The sequence below is a fragment of the Rhodnius prolixus genome, unplaced genomic scaffold (assembly GCF_049639745.1).
Source record: "Rhodnius prolixus isolate KJV_2025 unplaced genomic scaffold, Rpr scaffold_1, whole genome shotgun sequence".
Classification (NCBI taxonomy): domain Eukaryota; kingdom Metazoa; phylum Arthropoda; class Insecta; order Hemiptera; family Reduviidae; genus Rhodnius; species Rhodnius prolixus.
Window position 1 is genome coordinate 67,193,912 of NW_027411581.1, and position 23,515 is coordinate 67,217,426.

The 23,515-nt window shown below is 30.1% G+C and overlaps 2 protein-coding genes across 3 annotated transcripts; one reads left to right on the top strand and one right to left on the bottom strand.

Annotated features, from left to right (window-relative positions):
• Positions 1-1,666: 1,666 nt before the first annotated feature.
• Positions 1,667-5,021, bottom strand: LOC141446247 (NADH dehydrogenase [ubiquinone] iron-sulfur protein 4, mitochondrial-like). 2 transcript variants are annotated; one of them, XM_074112765.1, is made up of 4 exons: positions 4,821-5,021; positions 2,518-2,678; positions 2,269-2,431; positions 1,667-1,903 (listed from the first exon to the last, which is right to left on the bottom strand). In XM_074112765.1, the coding sequence occupies exons 1-4, from the start codon at positions 4,876-4,878 to the stop codon at positions 1,875-1,877; spliced, it is 411 nt and encodes a 136-aa protein (XP_073968866.1). In that variant the 5' UTR covers positions 4,879-5,021; the 3' UTR covers positions 1,667-1,874. The 2 variants fall into 2 exon arrangements, with proteins under 2 accessions (XP_073968866.1, XP_073968864.1); XM_074112763.1 differs by having other exon boundaries at positions 2,256-2,431; positions 4,821-5,007.
• Positions 4,281-22,021, top strand: LOC141446241 (uncharacterized). The gene is made up of 15 exons (XM_074112754.1): positions 4,281-4,549; positions 7,343-7,953; positions 9,171-9,246; positions 10,148-10,261; positions 10,341-10,449; positions 11,133-11,200; positions 11,660-11,894; positions 12,369-12,585; positions 13,779-14,056; positions 14,484-14,725; positions 16,967-17,159; positions 17,306-17,670; positions 19,158-19,267; positions 19,642-19,922; positions 21,102-22,021. The coding sequence occupies exons 2-15, from the start codon at positions 7,354-7,356 to the stop codon at positions 21,118-21,120; spliced, it is 2,907 nt and encodes a 968-aa protein (XP_073968855.1). The 5' UTR covers positions 4,281-4,549; positions 7,343-7,353; the 3' UTR covers positions 21,121-22,021.
• Positions 22,022-23,515: the final 1,494 nt, after the last annotated feature.

Genomic DNA, 23,515 nt, shown 5'->3' on the forward strand with positions numbered 1-23,515 from the left:
AAAGTTATTTATATTACAAAACAATCTTTTGAAAAAATAATGGGTCAACTTTGCTACCTGCAAAAACAGTAACCATAGAAGATACAATTCCGACCGTTATTTAGTCTGTATTATGAAATAGAAAGGTGAGTATTGTGCTCGAGTTTCTTTATTTCATGTTTATATTTTTGTTTGTTTGTTTGTTTAAATAGTTTCATTAAATCTTGGTACATATTTAAGATAAAATAAGTCTAACGGAAATGTCATCGTACTCGATAGAGATTTCTCTGCTTGTTTTTTGTTTTTTGAAACGTCTCTAACGATTTTATTTAAAACTTTTCCTCAGGAAAATACATTTAAGTTCATTTTTCGTGAAAGTTAAGGCAGATTTCCCTCTCAAGCGTACTGTTTAGAGTACGGCGTATAGGAATACGAATTCCATACGTTACCTAAAATTCCAATTTTATTGATAGCTATTTTCTTGATAGTTTTTCTTCTTTTTAAAATTTTGGAAAATGTTTCCAATATTTTATTCAAACGTAGTAATAATAATAAGTGCATCTTACACTTATGCAGTTTTTTAAGTGAAACAAGTACATATGTTACGACAAATTTTTAGTTGAAATTTTGCTGATTTTCTCTAGTCTAAACTTTAGAATCTAAGCAATTGCAGTTTTATATCAAATTGGGTAGAACGTGCGTTAAAAGTTGATGAGTTTTCTTCAACGTATTTGAATATTAGGAACGCATGTAAAATCTTGAAGCCAATGTTTTAATATTTTTAGTCAAATTCAAGAAAGGCGATGATACTAGAAGAAGTCCTTCCCTTCATTTGACTTTTGTAGTGACAATTGTATTTATGTAGTTTTCATTTTAGTGTAATACAAATTTAATAATTAATTCAATAAAATCTAATACTACTTTTTTTATTTGCAGAATACGAGAACTCAAAGAAGTTAAATACAGCTGATAAGGACTATTTCCATATTTCCTGGGTATTGTGCAGACAGTCCGTATCCGTACCAAATTAAAAATTTTTGTAAAGAATTATTCAATGGTAGATTTGCTTACAAAATATGCTTTCCAATAGAATTTCTTGGATGTATTATTCGACTAGCAATTAAATCTACAGATAAGTTTAGGTTCATTTAACCTAAAACTTGAACTACGTCCTATTTTTCAAATAAATAATTGAATATAATTATTTTTAAATGTTACGATGTATAAACAATTGCCCCTTTTTACATTAAGGACAAGAAAAAATAGATTATCCTCTAAGTTAATTCGGATTTTATTGAGTCTTAAGTTAAATGAGCGTCTGGATCAGAAACGATAACTTTCTCTTTAAGTGGCTGAAAAAATATCGAATTAGAGCTGAAGAAGCGTTGAAAGGTGAGCGAGGCGCCACGGTAGCTGGTAGCGGTTAGAGGCGAGACCTGCAAAGCTAATATGCATTATGGTAGCACTGGGTTCGATTCCCGGTCTGCCATGGATTTTTATTTAATGGTTAATAAAAGGAATTCTACAGTTAAGCATGTTTGCTAGTCGCCTCCGTCCACGGCACCTAATTTGGTAGTTAGAAGTAAAGCAAAGAAAAGTTGGACTTATTAACCGTAGCAAAAAAGTAATTTTCATTCAAAAATTGAATCAACTACAAAATTAAATTACAAATGAAATGGAGCACACATAAAAATAAAATTGTTGTTTCATTACTTAAATAATATCATGTTTTCCAAAAGTCTATTTAGTGGAAACACGGCATCTTTTTTTATAACTGAAATTATCGGCATAAGATTGTTGCTTGATTGGCTTGTGAATTTGTGGTTCCTCTTCGAATTGATATTGCCAACCAAATTTTTTACAGTGTTGCACTGCTGCGTCTAAATCGTTGAACGTTAACTCTGACGGCGATAAGCAATCATCTCTAAAATAATATTATTATTTTAAAATAATAATTATTATTATCACTCTAAAGCCACTAAAAAAAAATTTATATATATAATAATAATAATTGTCACTTTAAAGCATGTGAGCAATTGTTAGTATGACTCTAAATTTTTGAGTTGGCGCTTTCTAATCATGGCCAGCTAGATCTAGACCAACTCCTCAACAGTAATTTGTATATAAGCAGAAAAAAAGACTGCAACATTGTTTAAAATTAAAATCTACTCGTCCTCTTAAGAGGAAATAAATTTATAACAATTTTATCTAAAACAAAGCCTCCTTTTAAAACTTTTATAAAGACTCAGAAAACCATAAAAACAGTAATTACTCACGAAGATTCCCAACCTATTAGTGGATTTTCCCACGTCTTTGAACGGTTAAATTTCAGAATCCAGGAATGAGTATTACTTGTTCCTTGTTGCATTACATGTTTTGGTCTTTTCCTAATGTAGGCAACACGATCTCTTAAATAGTCACAAGGTACTTCTGGATGTAGTGGAGTAAGGCTCTGATGAAATTCATAACAAGTCGCCATGAACAATGAATTAAAACAAAAACTGCAAACTATCGGATTTCACAAATTACAGTACTCACTTCACGTTCGCGAAGTGTAATTTCTCTACTTAGATCTATAAAATCCTCATTTTGGCATTCTAATTTTGTTGGTTCATTCTTAGAAAGAATTTCGTCCATGGTCTGCTTATCATTGTCATCACATGCTGTGCACAAATGCCTCCAGTTACTTTTTAAAACACCTAGAATAATAAAAGTTTAGTGTAAACAATCGAAGAAAACAAATTTAGAATTAAAACTCTTTCTTACAAAAATTTAAATTAATTTGTTCTTTTCTTTGAAACTTAGAATTCAAACCAAAAGATAGTATAGACTTCAAGCCAACCTTTGTTTTTAACTAGAACGTAGATTTTGAGAAATGCTTGAATTCAGAGATCCTTTAAAACTCCACTTTCATCAAAGTTCCCTGAACCAAAAAAAAGTCGGCACAAAGTGATCCATGATTGACTAATTTCAGCAGGTAGGAAATGACGTAAGAAGTATTACAAATCTACAAGATATGTATCTAAAAATGGATGAAAAAACCAAAAGAAACTTCGACTCAAATCTGATTAAAAACCCGCTTAGCGAATTCATAGCACTTTGACAAATTGTCAATTCTAGCAGCAAAATAATTTTCACGGGCTAAATTTATAAAAATATTTAAAATAAATTTAAAGACTTTTTTCAAAAGAGAAAGATTTTCTTTCAACTTACGAGTTAAATGAATGTAAGACTATAACTTATATTTGAAAGAGTTTCTTAGAAAATGCATTTAAAAGCACTTTAGAAGGAAGATGGGTACATTTTTCTACTGAATGAATGTTTCTGTAAATATACAGTCTCTTCATTTGCATAATATTCATTATAATGAAATAAGTAATAGCAATTCTTAATTCGAAGAAAATTGGCTTGGTACTAATGTTTTATTTTTTTGAGATCATTCCAAATATTTTCTTTAAATTTCGTACATACTATGTTATCTATTAAGGGCCATCGCTTTTGGTTAAAAACATTTTCCAATGTTTCAATGGGTCTTTTAGGAAATGGGGAGGGGCGTGTGTGAGCAATGAATTTTCTCTGTCATTTTTATTGAGCTTCTATTTAAGTTCAATATTTTATTTTTATTTAAGGTTTTATATAAAATTAGGCATAACATACTACTTTATTACCTTTGGTTAGAAATGTTAACTCTGTAAATACTTACATATGTACACATGTATTTTCAATCAGATTCCGAGGGAGCAGTGACGTCACACTTACTTCAGCTTACCTTAATGTAAACCACAATTAACTATTTTTTTTTTTTTTTTTCTTCACATTCGAAGATGCAAAAAATTAAATTGGAGTAAGAGAAAGCTGCGAGAGTTTTCACAGCAGATATTTTAGTTTTTTTCTTAGTATGGTGTTGACATTAAAGACTATCTTCATAATTAACGTAAACTAAGCCAAAATTAAATTCATTTTAGTTGCCAGGTAGAAACAAAACTTGATCGAAATTTTTGTTATGATTTTTTTTTTGTCAAGTGAATGGACGTAATTTTGCTTTCTAAGTTTGGCTTGATTTTATTTTAAAATATATTTATGTACAATAGATTTATACACTAAATCGATGATAATTGATTCCAGCAAGGCTATTTAATTAAAAACTAGTTATTTTAATTATTTTTAAAAAATTGGAGATTTATTTATATTATAAAAGCACTTTGTAAATGATAATAATTAGGTGTAACAACAAAAATTATTAATTTGTGATGGGAAATTTTATTTTAATTTTTTGTCGTTAAGGTTAACTTGTTTCGATCAATTGGGCTTTCACAAGTTGAGCGCTGTAGTAGTGGGGCTTTTATTTTGTCAAGTACTTGGTACCGGTATTTTATTAGTGATTATTAGTTATTAATTGAATACAGTGAAATGCTCCTACTTTATATTGGTACTAAAATATTAAGTTTTCAATATTTTCAAGTGCGTATAGTGTGAACGTGCATAAAGAATAAACAAAAGGCGGGTGGAAACAAGATACGAGAAGCATGGTTCGCCAGCGAGCCGACCATTGATTCTTAACATAAACCAGGTTACATTTATGTTCAATATAATATCTTTATTTTGCAAACTGTGCTGTTTTTTTTTTTTTTTTTTTAATCTTTTAAGTTGTAAATAATAAAGAAACCATTGACTTAATCATAAGTTATTGTACTCGTATCTGGGCGCTTCAATATAGGGCATTTAGGAAAAGGTTATAAACATTTTTTTTTCACCTCCCGTTGTCAATAAAAAAGAAAAGTAGATAAATATTATTCTATTAATTTATAAGTTAAATAATAATGTTTATAATAATTGATTACCTTGAATTATTGCCTGTGTTTTTACTTTCTTTATAAAGATATTTGCTAAAATCCGCATGGTTGATAATGCGCAAAAAAAGACGGCAGTTCTATTTTTTCTTGTTAAATAATATTATAAAAAAAATTTAAAGAGCATCTGTTTTCAGTAGTTTTTCTTAAACATATTGTTCGAAAAGAGTTAGTGAAGTTTTAAGACATGTTTACCTTGAATTAACTATTCTAAGATTATTACAATCTTCTTTTTTTTTATTTTATTGATATAATTTTTTTTTTTGTTTAAATGAAAAGAAATTTTGTCTTTCTGTAATTAGCATAAAGTAAAATAATCAAAAAGTAATGGAAATAATAAATAATAATAGCTATAACCTAGCTAAATAATTGGCGCTGTAATACTCTCTTATTGAAATCAGTGAACATTATTTTATTAAAATAAAATACTGGCAAGTAGAATAATGAGACAAAATTTAGTTCTATTATGTGTGGATGAAAGATGACATCAGGAACTGATAGAAATAGATTTGAAATTTTATTTTTTTCCCCAATTAAAATATCATTTTGATAGTGATAATAAATATATAATTTAGTGATAATTGTAAATGCTATACAGAAAGTTTAGTTATTCTGGGATATCATAAAAAGCTGTAGTATTAACTTCTCTGTATTTATAGCAATTATATATCAGATGAGAGCCGTAATGTTGGATGTTCAGAACTTAGATAACTCTGCTGATTGTCTAAAAAGATTTTTTTATGTTGGAAGACACTAATGTCTTAAGATTATAAAAGTTATATTATTGGAAATACAATTTCGCATTTTTTTTCGCAGAACGGGGAAAAAATAATAATAATACAGATTCATTAAAGGAAGAATCTAGCAACAAATATTTTTTTAAAAATTTATTTTCAGAAATTTGAAAATTAACACATGTTAGTAAGTATTTTAGAGACAGATAATAAAGGTCTTAAACATTCATTAACGTAACTGATAATTCTTCTAATCAGTCTTTTAAATTGTGTCATTCACGACAAGTGAACATTTTACTTATTTTTCTTGCTACATTATTATTTTCCCGTTTTTTTTTTTTGTTTTTTTTAAATTAATTTATTTGATACCAATCATATTTTGATTTAAACAATTGATCCAAAACCTGTTAAATCTGACACAGCGATCGGATTCCACATAGTAGTTTTAGAAGCGTTCCCGGCAATGCTGTAAAGGCATGCTCAAGAGGTTTTGTAATAGTATTTCTTCTCTTGAAATGAAATAATCTTACAGTGAAAGCCAGCATTTAATTATATATCCTCATCATAGAAAAGAAAATATTTGCTAACACCAATATAACTTCTCCGTTTCACAGATGTTTTAATAGTTTACAGAAAATATTTTTTTCTCCTTCAATTTTTGTTTTTTTCTAAATTATTAATAATAATTCAACTAACTGATATGGTTTTTATTTTTTATTTAAGTAAGGAAAAGCGTTTTTAATGGGCCACACTATTGATTTTCTCAGCGGCTTATTTTCCCGCGCTTTTACGTACTAAGTCACCCACTCCAGGCTACTTGGGGTGGGCCACATAAGGGTTCAGCACTGGTATCAACCTTAATTTATTTTTATTTTTTCTCGGAAGGGACGGCATGTTTTGTAGCAGAGATCCTTAATTTTCGTATTTTTGTTTGTTTAGTAATAGCTTCCCAAAATACAGTTTTTAAATACAGTAATAGTAGTAAATAGTAATACTAGTACGTAGTAATACATAGTATGTAGTAATATATAGTTATAGTCCGCAGTAATTTCATTGTTTTAAATATTCGAATATATCTGCCCTTATTTTCGTTCAATCACTGATTGATATATCTTTCTTTAAAATACAGTTTTGCAACAAGAAATGCATTTTTTTAATTTAATAAAAACATTGTAAACACTAACAGAATTGTTTTTATCACGATTTACATAATTCAATTTTTTATTTTTTGTTTTAAATTTTCCCAAAAACACTGCCAAGATTTTCGGTTGAACTTTGTATACTTGTTGCAATGTGTAGAATTTTCATTTAAAATACTTGACCAAGAAAATCTGATGAAAAGCACTTCTACGAGACGGGGTGTTAAGATATATCTCTCTAAAGCATCATTTTTATTTATTGTACTCATTTAACATCAATGTTGTAATAAGGAGATTCCAAAATTGAACTAAAGTTCCAAATATTGAAGACAATCGGCTGTCTTGAAGCCGATTGTACAGCTTATTCGAAAGTGTCAACTTCGATTTTATTTACAAACTAAATAAATTTTTATTTATGTACAAACTCATAAATATACATTGTTTACTGATGTAAGTTTTTCAATAAATTCTATTTAGAAGGGTTAATGGATATATTCCATCCAAAGTGATAAGAATTAAATGTGACTAAAATGTTTGTAGTTTGGAAAAAAATTGCAGTTTGATCATTCTCCTACCATTTTTTTTTTTTTTTTTTCTTGTACTCTAATAATTAAAAGAGATCTTTTTAATTGTGTTGCAGGTTGAAGGAAGATGCCCGCACAGAGCGGAGAAGATCCAGTGAGTACAGCATTACAGCTGACACTAGCGCCTGTCAAATATCGTAATAAAATTGGTGAAAATAGTTTACCATCAACTTCTAGCAATGATTTAGGTTTTGATTCTAGAATTATGTCTTCAGCGACAGAAATTTTAACAGCAAACATACAGTATACTGTCGGTGATGAAAGTTATAGTCCGGCTAGTTTATATTCAAAACTGAAAGAAAAGTATACAGTACTCAGTGCAAATAACCAGCCAGTCGTTGGTGGTAGTGGTGGTGGTACGACTAGAAATTCTACAGAAACGTCTTCCTTAACAGTTGCGTCTACTAGTACAACAAATAATAGTACTGCTACAAATAGCGAGGTAGTTTCACCAGAGGCAGACGGTAAGAAGTTGCAACAGTCAGTAATATCGTCAACCTCATCACAGCCGAATGTTAATAAAAGTACTACCGCAGCTTCCTTACCAACGCCAAAGAAAGTTTTATACCCTCCAAACTTGGTCTGCCTTGGATGGAAGGGTAGTGTACCGGTCGGAGCTGGATTTGTCAACCTAGGCAATACATGCTATCTCAATTCTGCCTTACAGGTGAATAAAACCATTTTTTTTTTAACCGTTTATGAAATATTTTTTCTGCAATCCTTAACTAATGGACTTATTATTGTACATTTGAATAAAGAAGGTTAAAAACTATCAATTGCTAGAGATTGAAAGAAATCATGCACTAAAATACGTCTTTAATTTTTTTGGTTTTCTCTTTATCAACAAAAATAATATTCTTAATTTAAATGATTGTTAAATTATGAATTATACAATACCTACAATTTTAAATATAATTTAAAATTAGCGATGCGCCGAAAAAAAAAAAAAAAAAAAAAATTAAAATTAGCATTACTTGATTTTTTTGTTGGTATTCCTGATCCAAGAGAAAGGCTTCATTTATTCCAAGCTAACTCCGGGGTATATTGACTAATTTAACTTAATAGCCGTATCTGTTTTTCTAAAAATACTCCTCTTGAAATGAAACCATATGCAGAAAACTACGGTATAACTTACTAAGAACCAGTTAACAGTAAGATTACCTACCATTGCCAGTTGTAGAAAGTGTAGTAAACTAAGAATATGTTTTTTAAAAAATCAATTTAAATATAGCTTAAAAAATTTGTAATTTGTGCCAATCTGTACGAAAAGAATACAAAATAATTATAATTTGTTACCAAACTTTTACATTTTACTAAGCTTCACATTTAAATATATTCTAACCTAGCCTAAAACTTCACCAGGTTTACCTGGAACATTATGGAGCTCTTACTATCTTCTAGTCAACCTAAATTTTGGAAAAGATTGCAGAAAAAATTAAATTTTAAATATTTAAGGGAAGTGCGTGTTTACTCTCAGTAAATACCTGTCTAAGCATTACTTTTTAAATATGTAAAATACTAAGGATAAACAAAAATCTGAGTATTTGTTTTTCTTTTAATCTTAAGTAATTTTTGATTATCACTGTTTCGACGCATTTAGTTTACATATAGTTAAAAAAGCACAAATACGAAGATGAGGAAGTTTTTTTGCTGTATAAGTTAGCTCTGTAATCGAAAGGGCATGAAATCGTTGATTGAAGTTATGCCATCTTCGAGTAAGCTTAATTTGAATAAAACAAAAAAATTTTATGAATAGTAAGGTCTTCAGATAAAATATTCAGACTTTTGTTAATTTATTGATATGCTTATAAATATTTAATTTAGCGAGAATTATACGAAAAGTATAATATAAAGTGTATCATTGTTATTATTCTTTTTTTTCAGGCATTATTACATGTACCAGCTTTTGTAAATTGGCTACAAAGCGATAATATACATATATCGCAATGTGAATCAATGAGTGAGTAATTTTATATTTAATAAATAATAATATAAAATCCAAATAATCTTATATTAGGAGTTTGAGTTCTCTTACTCTTTGTAAGAAAGTAAAAGTATTACGATTGATTCAAAATTTCAATATTAAGAGTGTAAAATAAATGTTTGGAGGCCCTTAAGTTCAAAAAAAAGTGATTTTTTAGAAATTAGTCTGTGTATATTCCGACCCAAAAGTAAACAATACAAGTAAGCTCTTAAACTTCATACTTAGTTTACGTACAACCATGGGCTTGACTGCCGTTGAAAATCCCACACTTATAATTACCATTTTATCAATCTTTTTTATTTTATTTTTTGAAATTTACACTGAAACTGTAAATAATTTTTCAAATAAAACTAAGTACACTCAGGATCACATTTTTCAATCGGTTTTCTCTGAAAAATGGGTTTTGTTTTCCTGTGAAGTTCAATTTTAGAGTAATATATCGATGTAGATTCTATCATGTATATATTATATCGATTTGAATTAAAGGAGTTGCTAAAATTTTGAGTTTAAAGAAAAATTGCGTTTCCGTAAAAGTGAGCAATTTCCATTTTTTTAAAAAACTTTTTCTTTTTAAAGAAAAACAATAGAGTTAAACTCTTTTTAACCAAGTTAATTGTGTACTTACCTAAGGACTTGACTTACTTTGTGCAAGAAACGTTATTATTGTGTAAAATATAATAACTTTGAAAGGTTTAGGATGAACAGGTTATCTTAGTAACTAACTAAGATGTCATTTCTGTAAACACTTCACATTTACAAAGTACATATTGTTACTGTGAATTAGAAGTGATTTTTAACTTCAGATTATTGTCACTTATTCATATCTGCGTGAATATTTCACACCAGATTATAATAATATGTTATTTTATTTTTTCAGACGGTATGACTCATAGTGAATGTCTTATTTGTGCAATGGTAAAAATTCTACATAACACACATAAATACACGGGGACAGCTATTAAACCATTAAATATCTATTCAAAATTAAAAGGTAATCAAATTATTTAGTTATATTATCAATTTTTTGTTTTAAATTATAAATATTAATATATTTTATCTTTTTTTTGTAGATATTTGTAAGCATTTAGTACATGGTCATCAAGAAGATGCTCATGAGTTTCTTAGGTACTTAATTGAGGGAATGGAGAGGTCTTATTTAACTATTTTTAATGGTATGAGGTAAGTCATAGAATCAAATGTAAGATTTAAATCGTTCTTTAAAGAAGTAGTTGAAATTATAGAGTAAAATGTGTTTCATATTTCTAAAAACTAGGCAGGCATCCTTGCGTGCACTAAACTAAACTAACATTTATTCATTTTGCTCAATGCCAACTTAGGATGTTTGCACAGGCAATATTATCTCATGGAGTTAATTGGGTGGCGATGGGGGGCGCACACCGAACTCTTAGGTGAAACTCATTACGAAGGTTCATCTTGCCACTCTCACAAAATGCAACAAAATAAACTTGGTCAACCCCGAGCAATCGTGGGACCAAGAAACAACTTTTTCCACCTTCCAAAATGCATAGGGAGGAGATGATGTATTATTTTAGGAGAAACAATAACTAATCATTGATGCCAAAATATCTGTACATGTATCCTAATAGTATCACATCACATTTATCAGACTATAATGAAACTGGAACAATTGAATGTTAAATAAGTCCTCATATACGTTTATTGAAATTTTAGTATGACTTAGAACAATGCTTTCTTAAAAGAGGAAGTGGCAGCAAAATTTTTAGGTTACAAAACAGACCTTAAATTTTAGTCGTATTATCTAAGAAGATAAGAAGAATAATATTATCTAGTAAGTAATAATCGAATTTCGTTGTAACTAATTTTTAATGTTTAAATTTCAGATTAGACAGTTATAGTAAAGAAACTACTCCTTTAAATCAAATTTTCGGTGGATATATGAGAACTGAAGGTTAGTTTTCTTTACTTTATTTTATTTTTTCTTTTCTTTTTTAATTTTTGGGTAGCATTCGGGAAAAACAAATTTTTTTTTTAAATCCCTTATTTGAATTTACAACTGCAACGATTTTTGCAACAAGCAAATATGGTACCTGTTAAAAAAATACGTGAAAATCACGAGTGGAGAAGGCACCCAGTGGTGTCACTCCAGTAACGTGGTTTGCTATACTGCTCTCACGATAAGAGTAGCTCACGAGGCCATCTTCTCTTCAATCTCCTTAGAGGATTACATCTGGTAATGTGGAGGAAGATAGGTGTTCTATGAGAGGGTTGTTAGGATGAGCTGCTGTAGAGGAATGAAATGATGACTATGATTTAAAATTAATTTTCTAATTTTAGTTGTAAATTTACAAATTATTACTTCCTGCAAAAAAAAAATCCTTTTTTTTTACTCATTTCCCGTTGTTTACAGTAACATGCCTGGAGTGTGGCTACGTTTCTACGACATTTCAACACTTCCAGGATCTGCTATTAGATATACGACAAGCAAATAGCATAGAAGAAGCTTTGGATACGTATTTCTCAAGAGAAAGGCTTGGCGATGGAGATCAAGCGTATAAATGTGGCCAATGTAAGCGTAGGGCGGCAGCTACCAAAAAATTCTCAATAGAAAGGCCCCCTAACGCTCTTTGTATTCAGCTCAAAAGGTAATACTTATTTTCTTAGAGGTGATGAGAATTTCTACTTAATAAAATGTTTTTACTAGAGGAGGGTATAACGTAAAGTTTTTTTGAAAACATTTAAGTAAGTAAGGTCCTATAAGGTATTTAGGATTCTATTTTGAAGAAAATAGAAGAAAAACAGGGAAGGGATTAGCTATGCGGTTAGCGTATTGGATTCCCACACGGAGGTCCCAGGTTCGAATCCAGCTGCTGATTCCCTTAGATTTTTCTCTTTCTAGAAGCTTCATACAGCTCACTGTCCGATGATGGACAGGGTTGTCTCTTGTCTGTAATGAGGGAACACTAAAAATAGCACCGGGCGTACCAATAACCTCAGATGTTGACGCGCCTTAATACATTCCATTAAAACGTTACTGTATAAAATGAAAATGTCTAAAAGTTTCATTCAAATAATTAAAATGTTTGTATAATATGATTATTTATTTATTATGATTACAGATTCAATGCAATGGGAGGTAAAAATAATAAACACATCAGCGTAAAGCAGGTTCTGGACATGACACGATTCATTCATCATTCACGACCACCAGGTGGCAGTCTCAAGTACAAACTGGTTTCAATGGTCAACCACTTAGGACAGTCGGCAAACTGTGGTCATTATACGGCTATTGGCCAGTCAGCCGCCGGTGCCTATTACCATTTTGATGACAGTATTGTAAGTAAAAGTTTTTTTTGGGGGGAAAGTACAAGATTATTAATTTTATTTAGGCTTGTCAAAGTTGGTGATAATCTTTAATAGGGCATGATGTCCTCTTTTCCTGCCATGGATTGAAATCTTTCCTTCAGGATTAGAGGTAGCCATTCTGGACTCATCTAGGATAACCTATCCACTGGCATTCTCGGGATGTTTAACTTACTAGAAATTAGAAATTTATTTGATAAAGGTAAAATACCTTTACAAATACGAATACGTTCATACAAGCTAAAGTTGTTATAATTTACATTACGATTTTATATTAGCTTTTAGTGACCGTAAAAATATTATATTAAGGATTCAAATTGGCTAGGAATCGGTCCAAATAAAAACAACAACTCGTCTTTTTGCCAACGTTTCTTCGATACGCCTTCTTCAGGGTTGGTTGAGTTACAGAAAAACTGTTGATTACGATTAAGGACCTAATGGAAAAGCACTTATTTTTACAGAAAATTCAGGAATTTTTTATTCTTTACCAAAAGAAAAAGGAAATTGCCACATTTGGGGGATTTTCAACAGTGTGTTGGAAGCTTTGTCGTGGCAGGCAAAAAAAAAAAATTCATTCAAGGTGGTTCAAAAATCGATATTTCGCTCAGTTGACAATAAGTTCGTTGTTTGGCCAATCTGAAGTTTACTACTTTACAAATCGATTTTTTTTTTTCAGTTTTATGATTATTAATCGAAACCTCCTTGAATTAAATCTTGCGCTTGCCTCATGAACATTAAGATTTATAATTAAAGAAATAAAAATGCTTTTATAAAATACTATTAATAATATGAAAAAAGTGTAGAAACAATTTAGTTTTAATAATATAATTTCTGTTCTGCTGGTTTGATTTTGGAAACTTTAATTTAAATTTAACTAATTGATTAAATCGCTGGTAGGTTACATTTAAAATTGTTATTGTTTTAATTTTGTTTACATTAATATATTGTAGGCGCCACGGTAGCCGAGCGGTTAGAGACGAGACCTGCTAAGCTAATATGTACTGTAATGGTTAATAAAAGAAATTTACAGTAAAGTAGGTTTGTTAGTCGCCTCCGTCCACTACACCTTATTGGTAGTTGGACGTTAAGCCCGCCTGAAAAAATAGGCATTACTTTAATTTAAATTAATATATTATAAAAACAATTAGTACGAACCTTTGTTTTAGGTGAGACCTGTCGCATTGCAGAATGTTTTAAATACAAACGCATACATAATTATGTACGAACTGGTAGAAACATCACGTGAAAAAACTAGCAACAATCAAGTTGTGCAAACTAATGGTGTAAATAGTATGAACGCAAAAGAACGTTTAACATCCTCTTCTTCTTCTTCTACTTCTTCTTCGTCTTCGCAGCCTCCCGTAGATAAGAATCTTTCTGATGATAAACAACAAATAGTGCAACAACGTTCGCCGAAACCAGCACTTTCTTCATCGCCAGAGAGGTATGTGAAATAGATGTTTGTTTAAAAAAAAAATTACAAGCTATTGCAAAAGAAAAAAGACCTATTAATTTTTTTTCTTAGTTTTGTAATCGAGGTGAATTTCTATTATGAATTTTCAGTGGAAATACTCTTTTTAAGGAAACTCGAGTACGAATTAAAGTGATTTTCACAAAATCGTAGAAATCAGAGCCGTTTAGATCTGATATTTTGCTAAGGTTCCTTCAATGGACGTGACAATAAGGTTTTGGTCAAAGACGATCTATCAGTACAACCACTGAATCAATTTTTTAGATATTTAAGATTTTATCGATCAAAACCCCTTAAGATTTCCTTCAAACATTTCTACTAATTGCATATTTTGTTTTGCAATAATAATTTGCTTTTTTTTTCACTTAATAAAAGTAATAAAAACTTTCGGTTCTTTCAGATCCATAAAGGTATCTACGGAAACTAATAACATACCTAAGAAAATTAATAAGAACGGTGTAAATTCTAAAGATAATAATGGCCAGAATACTGGCGGCGACACTACGGCAACGGAAGCTGAATGCAGCAGCAGCCTTGTGCCGTATCTTTCAGAGTCTAGTGAATCTGAAAGTGGCTGCGAATCAGCTCAACAAAATGCAACTAGTCCAGCATCAACTTCCGCTAGCGTTGACAATGTTAAAGGTATATTTTTGTATTATTATTATTATTATTTGATTTATTTTATATTTGTTTCAGTAATACGAGTATATACTCGTGATATCGGTATAAAATTTGAAATCACTTAGCTTTTTTGATAAAGTGACTTTTTTTTTTGTGTACTTATTGAACTATTCTCAATTTAAATACCTATTCATTTGAACTGGAACTGGAATGTTCCAAGTTTCATTAACCTCTTGCGCTATTAATTAATCATCAAAAATGTGTGCCCATCCCACTGGAAAAAAATCAAAATATGCTATCAATATAGCATTGACTGTTGGTAACGGTGTAAAACATTTTGTCCCCATAACTTCACAAGCGTTGATTTCTCCTATACCGGAAAATTCTCGAGAAATGCTATACTTTATTATTATTTGGTTCCATTTTTTCCACACCCAAACAGTTCTGGAATCTTCTTCGTCTGAAATTCTAGATCATTTTTCCAAAATGAACAAACAATATCGCTAGATGCACTACCAGTCTCCTCATCCTCGCTTATCATTTTGCTCGCTTTCTCTTTGAGAGTAGTCCAATGATATCCACTACCTTCACCCATTCCATTATCCATTTTAGGGATCTGAATAAGGATAATACTTACTAAAAAATAACAATGAAACTATTATTTGTACTGACCACAGGTTTTATTTTATTATATCGTTATAAATCTAATATGTACGACTAAATAAAAAAAAAAGACAGTTTTCGTGTAATTGCACTAATTTCACATTTAAATAACGAGTGTTTAGTTAAGAGTTAAGTACAGTATTACCAACACGAAAAAAATAATAAAATGTAGCAAGTAGTATCAGTATCTCAGAAAATTTAGTAGACGTGCGATGCCACGTTATTTTCAGTATAGGAGAAAATTATCAAAGACGTATACATTGCACGCCAAAATAGCGCAAGAGGTTAATTTTAATAAGTGTTTCATGCTGGCGCCTTCTTTCATGGCTTTCAGATTTTTTTCTGGTTATATTTGTTCTCAAAATTCACTTTTAATATTGATGTGTTGGGAAAACAATTAAAAAAAAAATATTGATATTAAAAATGAAAATAAATAGAAAGTGTACTAATGATTGCAATAGTAATAATAATGTTTTTAGAGTATTTATATACTTAACAAATCTTAGATCATATTTATTAAATGAGTAGTAATAATAAGTTCAGTAAGTTACCGTGTTAGAACGATATTAAGTTTCATGCTTTGTTTTTACCTCCAAATACTTCCTCTATATTATGGAAACGACTTCAGAAAAGTACTAATTTATAATATTGTTCCTCTGTGAAAAACCTTGGTATCACTTTTGATCAAAACCTATCCTGGAAAAACCATGTTTCCCAAATCTCTCGTCGTTCCATCCATATCCTTAAGCAGTTTAATAGTTCCCGTCACTTTTTTCCAATTAAGACTCGGCAACTTCTAGTTTCCTCTCTTGTTTTTCCTCCCATTTCGACTATGGTTGCTTAGTGTATGGCGCGGTCTTTCTGGTGGATATTGAAGCTAAGCACAAGCGCCTCCATGAACTGCTTCATAAGATTTATTTTCAGCATTTCCAGAGAGACTCTCGCATTTCGTACTGCTACGATGAGTTGAAGTGGCTTTTCTCCTGTCTATCGCCGCCAATATTTTTTGGCTTCTTTCCTTTTTCAAGTCATCCAGTCTCAAAGGCTTTCCTATTTTTTTTTTCAACTTCTTAAGTTTAAATCCTCCATCCATTCCCGTAATACTTGATCTCGCTTATCCGATCTCTATATTCCCTCTCACCGTACCTCATTCTTTGACAAGACCTTCCTAATACGTGCTACCTCTCTCTGGAACTCCTTGCCTTCATCTGTCCGCCATGCTCCTATCCTATCTATCTTTAAATCCCGTCTATTCAGTTATCTCCTTTCTATTCAGCTTCCTCCGAAATTCTAATTGTTTTAATTTATTTCCTTAATTTCTGCTGCTATTTTTATTTTCACTTTTTGTAAATACTTATTTGTTTAATTATTTTCTTTTTAATCACAGGCCAAACTATTAAGGCCTCTATTTGTTCCTGTATTTATTCTTAGGGGCGATTGTCCCAGAATAATAAATTTCTTTTCTATTTCTATTTCTAATATTCCCTATTTTTAGAAACTTCGCAAATCTTTTTGTGAATTTCTTTTTTTTTTTATAAACATTTTTCAAATTTTGGTAATAACAATAAAGTTATTAACTTAAAATACTTAATTAATTAGGTAAGAATATAGCTCGTGGAAAACCAGAAGATAGGCCAAATAAAGAAAATTGTATAGGAAAATCTATGGACAATGTAGAGAAATTGAAAATAGCAGGAAACTCTGGTTGGCGAGTCTCATCTCTTAAGAATGATGGACAAGCGAATGGATCGAATAGTACAAGTTCTACTTCCGGAAAATGGTCTGTTATTAGGTAAAGATATTACCAAGCAAAAACTGTATGCTTTTTTTTTTTTGTAATTATCGTTTGCTTTGCACCAAAAAGAAAAAAGGGAATTTTAATTACACATTATATCTCAACAAAAAAAAAAAATCATTTCTCTAATTTTTATTTTTAAGGACCCAAGAACGTGATTCATGGAAACCAGAAAATAATGTTGAAAATAAGAAAAATCTTGTTACATCAGTTTCCACGACAACGCCGGTTACTCCTACGAAAGGAGGTGGCAACACTGCAACAACTAATGGTTCACTAATGGCTAATAATACTCAAAATTCTACTAGAGAGCATGGTGAAATGATGGAATCTAATAAGAATTCTACTTCTTGTAATAGTAGCAATAATAACAACAACAACAACAATAATAATAATAATAATAATAATAATAATAATAATAGTTCATCACCATCTGCTTGTACTTCGCCGAAGAATACATTGCAATCATTACTTGATATGTCGCATCAAGGATATGGGTCGAATAATGGTTAGTATAGTTTCATTATTTAGTATATTACTTTCCCTTACTCGTAGGGCGGCTGCTACGAGTAAGGGAAAGTGTTACGATCAAGGTCAAATTTTCCATTTTGGGTTTTCACTGGGAAAAATTCGGTTTAAGGTCTCCTATATAAAAAAAAAAAGTGGTTTTTAGACAATGATCTGAATGTGTGTCTATTTATGGGTAAATTGAATACAGTGGAGTCTCGGTTATCCGTCATGACCGGGACCGGACACGTGACGGGTAGTCGAATAGACGGATAATGGAAAAAAAAAGGAAAATTTCCAGATTCTTGTGTTTAACGTGTATAAAACTTTGTATTAACTGGTATGCATATTTTATACGTTTGTACGCTTAAGCCTTAAAGGTCAGTTATCTTTCATTATTCAATTCATTCTATTGGGTATTAAAATTAATGAATACAATCTGCGACATCTAATCGGTTTTGTGGACTCTTTTTATTTAAGACAAAAGGACTCTTTAAAATTTCTGTACACTTAAAATAAATTTTTAAAAAGGTTTATTTTTAAAATAATTTTTTTTTTTTTTTAAATTTTTAAATACTGAGGAGAGTGACGGTTAATTGGAATAGACGGCACTGTATCTCAAAATTAAAGATCATAAAAAAAAATTAGAAAGTTTATATTGTAGCCCATCTTTGGATCTGTTTAACGTAGTCTCAAAATACCACCTAACATCTAAATACAACTAGATAACAGTTTTTTCTCCCATTTTGAGATTTCCCTAAAAATGGTTCTAAAAGTTTACTTCAAATTTTCAAAATTTACTAAAAACTTGTATTTGAAATATTTTTATTGGAAGAGAGAAACATTTTAATGCAAATATTTGCAAAACAAAGGGTGCTGCCCAAATAGATCGGGTTGCTAGACACACAGCGTACCAATCAGTCAATCAAGATATTAATTATTTACCAAGTATTCAATTTTTACATGAGAAATTTCTCCAGGAGAATTTGATTTAAGGAGGAAGGGATTCTTGGGGATGGATAGCTTCCCTTTTGATCATCATAATACACGGTTCGGCAGGTTATTTCTTATAAACGGGAATAAATAGGTGTAAATAGGCCTCCTTGCATTTTGATACAGTATATTTTTGGTTGTTATTGCTAAATTTTGTTTAGTTATTTTCTCCAAAATTTAGTAAAAGGAATATTTACGATTTCAACTAATTTTTGAAATTTAATTTTTCAATAGAAGTCATGTTTAGCCCCTCTCTGATAAAAATTTTCATCAGTTGTCTTGACTAAATGTTGAGGAGGTGCTTCAAATTTTGAAGTACGTGAATCTTTACTGATATCAGTGCTTTCATGCCTGCTTTCGACTTCTACTTATATTTACATACAATTTAACGGCTTCTGTGATATTACCATAAAATAAAATGATAATAATATAATATAAAATAAATTTACAATTTTCTTTCATTTTTTGTTATAAATTTGTTTTTTCTGTTTCCAGTAAATTCATGGAATGGAACCAAGAGTAAGATTAGCAAAGACATTGAGAAGGATAGACTGCAGTCAAAAAGGCATTATGACAGCTACAATGATGACCTTGATCGTGGAAAGGTATGGCGAACATATATTGTATATATATATTTTTTTTATTTAAATTGTAAGTCAGCATCTGAGTTCATCAGCTGTTAGAATATTCCCACTTTCCACGTACATTGATTGCTTTTGTGGCGGAGGATGGGGGAAAGTGTCGCGGATGTTACTATTTTTCGTTCTATCTATTGCTGCCGGAAAATACTATTAAAAAAAAGCTACATTACAAAGTTTTACTATTAAGATCATTTAGATTAGAGTACGCGGCTATTTCCCGGCCAAAGAGATAAAGCAAAACTAGTCTCTGTTTGCTGGAGAGTGTAGCTCTCGCTTGAGAGCATCTGTGATTCGGTGGAAAGCAGTTATTATAGAAAATTTTTACACATATCTTACAGATAAAGAAAAGAAGATTTCATAAAAATACAAACATGGAAAACGATGGAAACAGCCCCTGGAATCGAGTACAAGACTATCAGAATAGAAAGAATTGTTGGAACAGTCCAATGAATGGTAGTTCAAGGCAGAATTTCTATAGACAGTACACTTATGAGAAATCAAAAGGGCATGGTCACCATCATCATCCGCCCTACAGAGGAGGCGGCAATTACTATAGAGGTGGTGGAGGTGCTGGCAACAATTTCTCTTTGTCCATGATGTCGCCAAATGTAATGTATAAGTGAGTAGATTATATTACATTATTATTTATTGTATACATATTCGCCTGTAAAGGAGGAGTATTTGCAATCCCCTCAAAAAAGTTAACCATAAATTAACCTCTCATATCAACAGATAAATGTCTACAAAAAAATGAAAATAAACTAAATAGAAAATATTTAGGTTCTATTTAGCCAAATTTTCAAATTATCCTCTTCATTTTTAAATTAATATATTATTTGAAAACATTCAAGGATAATTCATTTTCTGAAAGAGGGGATTGGTTAGGCCGCCGCCATGTTAAATGCCCTATTTAGGGTGCGTTCCACTAAGCGTTCACAACGATCACACTCACGACCGCGGTTTTGCCCGTTCCATCACTTGCTTGCGAACGTCACAATCGAAAACTCAAATGGAATCGACTATGAGGCGTTTTAACCGTTCATGTAAACATTACAAATGGCGACCTCGAAAATAAGTCAGAAGCTTGAAGAGGTTGTTTTTTAATTTTAACCCCGTTTATTTGCAGTTATAATAAACTTTATTAATTATTGGTAAAGTTGACTTATATTAAAAATATATGTTATATATAATTCAATTTTTATATTGCATTTTCGTGGAGTATTTATAAAATTTACGTTTAAATAAAATTAAAATGTCTTTTATGGCAACAGTTGGATATTTATTAATGCAACGTAATAATGCTTTAGAAAGTTCTTCATCTAGTTCCGATGAAGAGTGGAATGCAATTTTACAAAATCGCAATGGTGAAAAGCGAAAACTTGGGCCACGTATTATTAACTATCAAAGTGTAATTGATCGTTATTCAGTGATTTAGCATGTAAAGGGATAAGTAATTTTTTCATTTTTTAGACTTTCGAGAAACACATTCAATTATTTACATGAGATAATACTTTCATTTACCTGATATAATTTCTTCTGTGGAACGGCTGAAGGTACATATATTTTAATCGTTGTGGGCGCTTAGTGGAACGCACCCTTAGTACTGTGCTTGGGCTCTTATCTCTTGAATAATTCATTATTTGATAAATTTAGTTTTTTTGGAGAAAATGTTTAAATCAAAAATTTTATTGAGAAAAGTTCAACAACATTCCTACCAGATTTATATTTTACTCATTTTCTAAGTTATAAGAAAAATAATTAATTTTTGTCTCCAATTTCTGCCTTTTTTTTTTTTCAGGAAACCTCATTGTACATAGCGAGTGAACAGGAATACCAACCCAAAACAAACCTATCTACCTCTTTTTTAATTTTTAGAAAAACTATATATATATAAATATATATACATACATAAATATTTATAGATATATTGTATATATATTTATATACATATTAATATGTAAACAAAATAAAAATACCCACTGACATCTTTTAGGAAAAAAAGGGGGAAATTTTGTGTTCATACGAGAATTTTGGTCCGTGTGTGTGTGCAAAAAAACAAACATGTAATTTTACATTTTTTCTTGTTAATTTGTATGAAAGACAAAAAAAAAATATTGTAATAATAATAAAATGTAAACACGAAGTAGCTAGTGAAGAATATAGTGAATCATTGGGAGATTTACAGAACGGCAACCAAGGCTGAAACCAGGTATAAAAGATTTAAAAAAAAAAAAAAAAAAAAAATGGGAAAATAAGAAATGTGGATATATATACATATATAAATAAGATTTTTTAATTTATTTATTTTTAATTTTTAGTAATTAAATATATAAATATATATAAAAATAATAAATAAACTACATAAAAATTACCATTCCATTTTTATTGTTATTGTGCCTTTAAAAAAACATAATTTGGCTACATTTTTGTGCATGTAAATATTAGTTAATCAACTGTTTTTTAAAAAAGAAAAAAACTATAGATTGGGGTAAAACGAATATTACAATTACAATGTATTTATAATTTTTTTTTTTTTTTTAAATTATTTTGGGTCACTTTTTTTTAAAAAGAAAAGGAAAATATTGATAAAGTATAAATTGAGAAATTACTGTCCGCGGAGGCCGGGCAGTGCACTAAAACAAAAAAAAAGCTCTGGGCGCAAGTGACCTCAGATGTTGACGCGCCTTAAATTAAAGAAAAATAAATAAAATAAAAAAAGTGATCAAAAAAAAAATACAAAAACAAAAAAATTTACATAAATAAGGTGTACATTTTTTTATATTAAGGAGTAATTTTTGTATACTCCTGTAATAACCTATATTTTAAATACTTGTACAAAAACAAACAAAAATTAAAATAAAATAAAAAATTGAAACAAAAACAATCAGAAAAGATTAAAACAAAAAAAAATTATTTACTTATAACCACCATAACTCCTTCCCCAAGAATTGTATGGATCTTGCAGGTTTTCGAGTCGGCGGGGTCAACATCATCAACGTACATATTTAACTGGTTGTTACTAAACCTCTAAATGTTTCTCTAACCAAATCAAATAGTAATATTGATCATATTCAAATTATCGAAATTTTTATCTTTGTATTTACCTAGTTGATTTACGTACGAGTACATTAGATGCCATCTTTGGACACAGAAGTAAACTTTTTGAACCAACAAAAACTCAGCCACATTACTGTAGTCACAGTTTTTTTTTTTTAATTTAATTTACTAGGAAAATTTGACAAAAAAGCCGATTTTTCTAGGGAAGAACTAGTTTTACGTTCCCTCTACAACCATTTTCGATGTTAATTTTTGTCACCTACATACGTACATACAGTGGAACAAGAAAGTATTCATACACTTAAGTTTTTCTTACTTTATCTACTGAACTTTTGTTTTCTAGGATGACTATTTCTTCAGCACTAAAATCGAAGATAGTAAAACAATGAATTTAATGCTCTCATTTACTTTTAGAAATATAAAGAATTGATTAAAAAGCAGAAAAATAATTTATTGTATGCAAAATATGTAAGTATTCATACACTCAGTTTTAAGGTTATAATATTTTGTAAGCAATCCCTTTGCATTTGTTATTGCTTGAAGCCTCCTTGGCATAGATTCCACCAGGATTAGTGTCTCTTGAGATGTGTGATTTCTGCCCTTGATTTCTTTAAATTGGTTATGAGCTCTTTTCTGGAAAAACATTTCAATTTTCGAATTTTCCGCTCCAAATAAGACCATAAACTTCCAATAGGGTTTATATATGGAGACTGTGGAGGGGTGACAAGTAGAACTTGTCTTAAACTTTTTAATTATAATATATACTTCAGCACTGAAATCGAAGATAGTAACAATGAATTTAATGCTCTCATTTTCTTTTAAAAACATAAGGAATTGAGTAAAAAGCAGAAAAATAATTTCCGGTCGTATGAGATAATGTAAGTTCCCTCCCTAAGTGGTTTAGATAAATAAACCCTTGCTGAAATAAGCCACAATTTTATCTTTAATCAGAAAATTTAATTCGGCTGACTTTCGCCCCCATCTCAAACAATTGATAATAAGAACTAATATTTATCTTAATACGAGCTTCCTAACATCAATTTGGACGCTAGCCTTCCTATACTCTAAATATGGACATAATAAATAAAGCTTAAATTCATAACCATCAGCTGTATGAATACTTATTTTGCATACAATAAATTATTTTTCTGCTTT

What these genes read in the sequence shown, in the direction of transcription:
- LOC141446241 (XM_074112754.1), top strand. Translation starts at nt 7,354, where the DNA reads ATGCCCGCACAGAGCGGAGAAGATCCAGTGAGTACAGCATTACAGCTG. An exon ending in TGGATATATGAGAACTGAAG is followed by an intron (nt 11,201 to 11,659) that starts GTTAGTTTTCTT and finishes CGTTGTTTACAG; the next exon opens with TAACATGCCTGGAGTGTGGC. An exon ending in GGAAAATGGTCTGTTATTAG is followed by an intron (nt 17,160 to 17,305) that starts GTAAAGATATTA and finishes TTTATTTTTAAG; the next exon opens with GACCCAAGAACGTGATTCAT.
- LOC141446247 (XM_074112763.1), bottom strand. Translation starts at nt 4,878, where the DNA reads ATGCGGATTTTAGCAAATATCTTTATAAAGAAAGTAAAAACACAGGCA. An exon ending in TTACACTTCGCGAACGTGAA is followed by an intron (nt 2,432 to 2,517) that starts GTGAGTACTGTA and finishes GAATTTCATCAG; the next exon opens with AGCCTTACTCCACTACATCC. An exon ending in CTAATAGGTTGGGAATCTTC is followed by an intron (nt 1,904 to 2,255) that starts GTGAGTAATTAC and finishes ATATTATTTTAG; the next exon opens with AGATGATTGCTTATCGCCGT.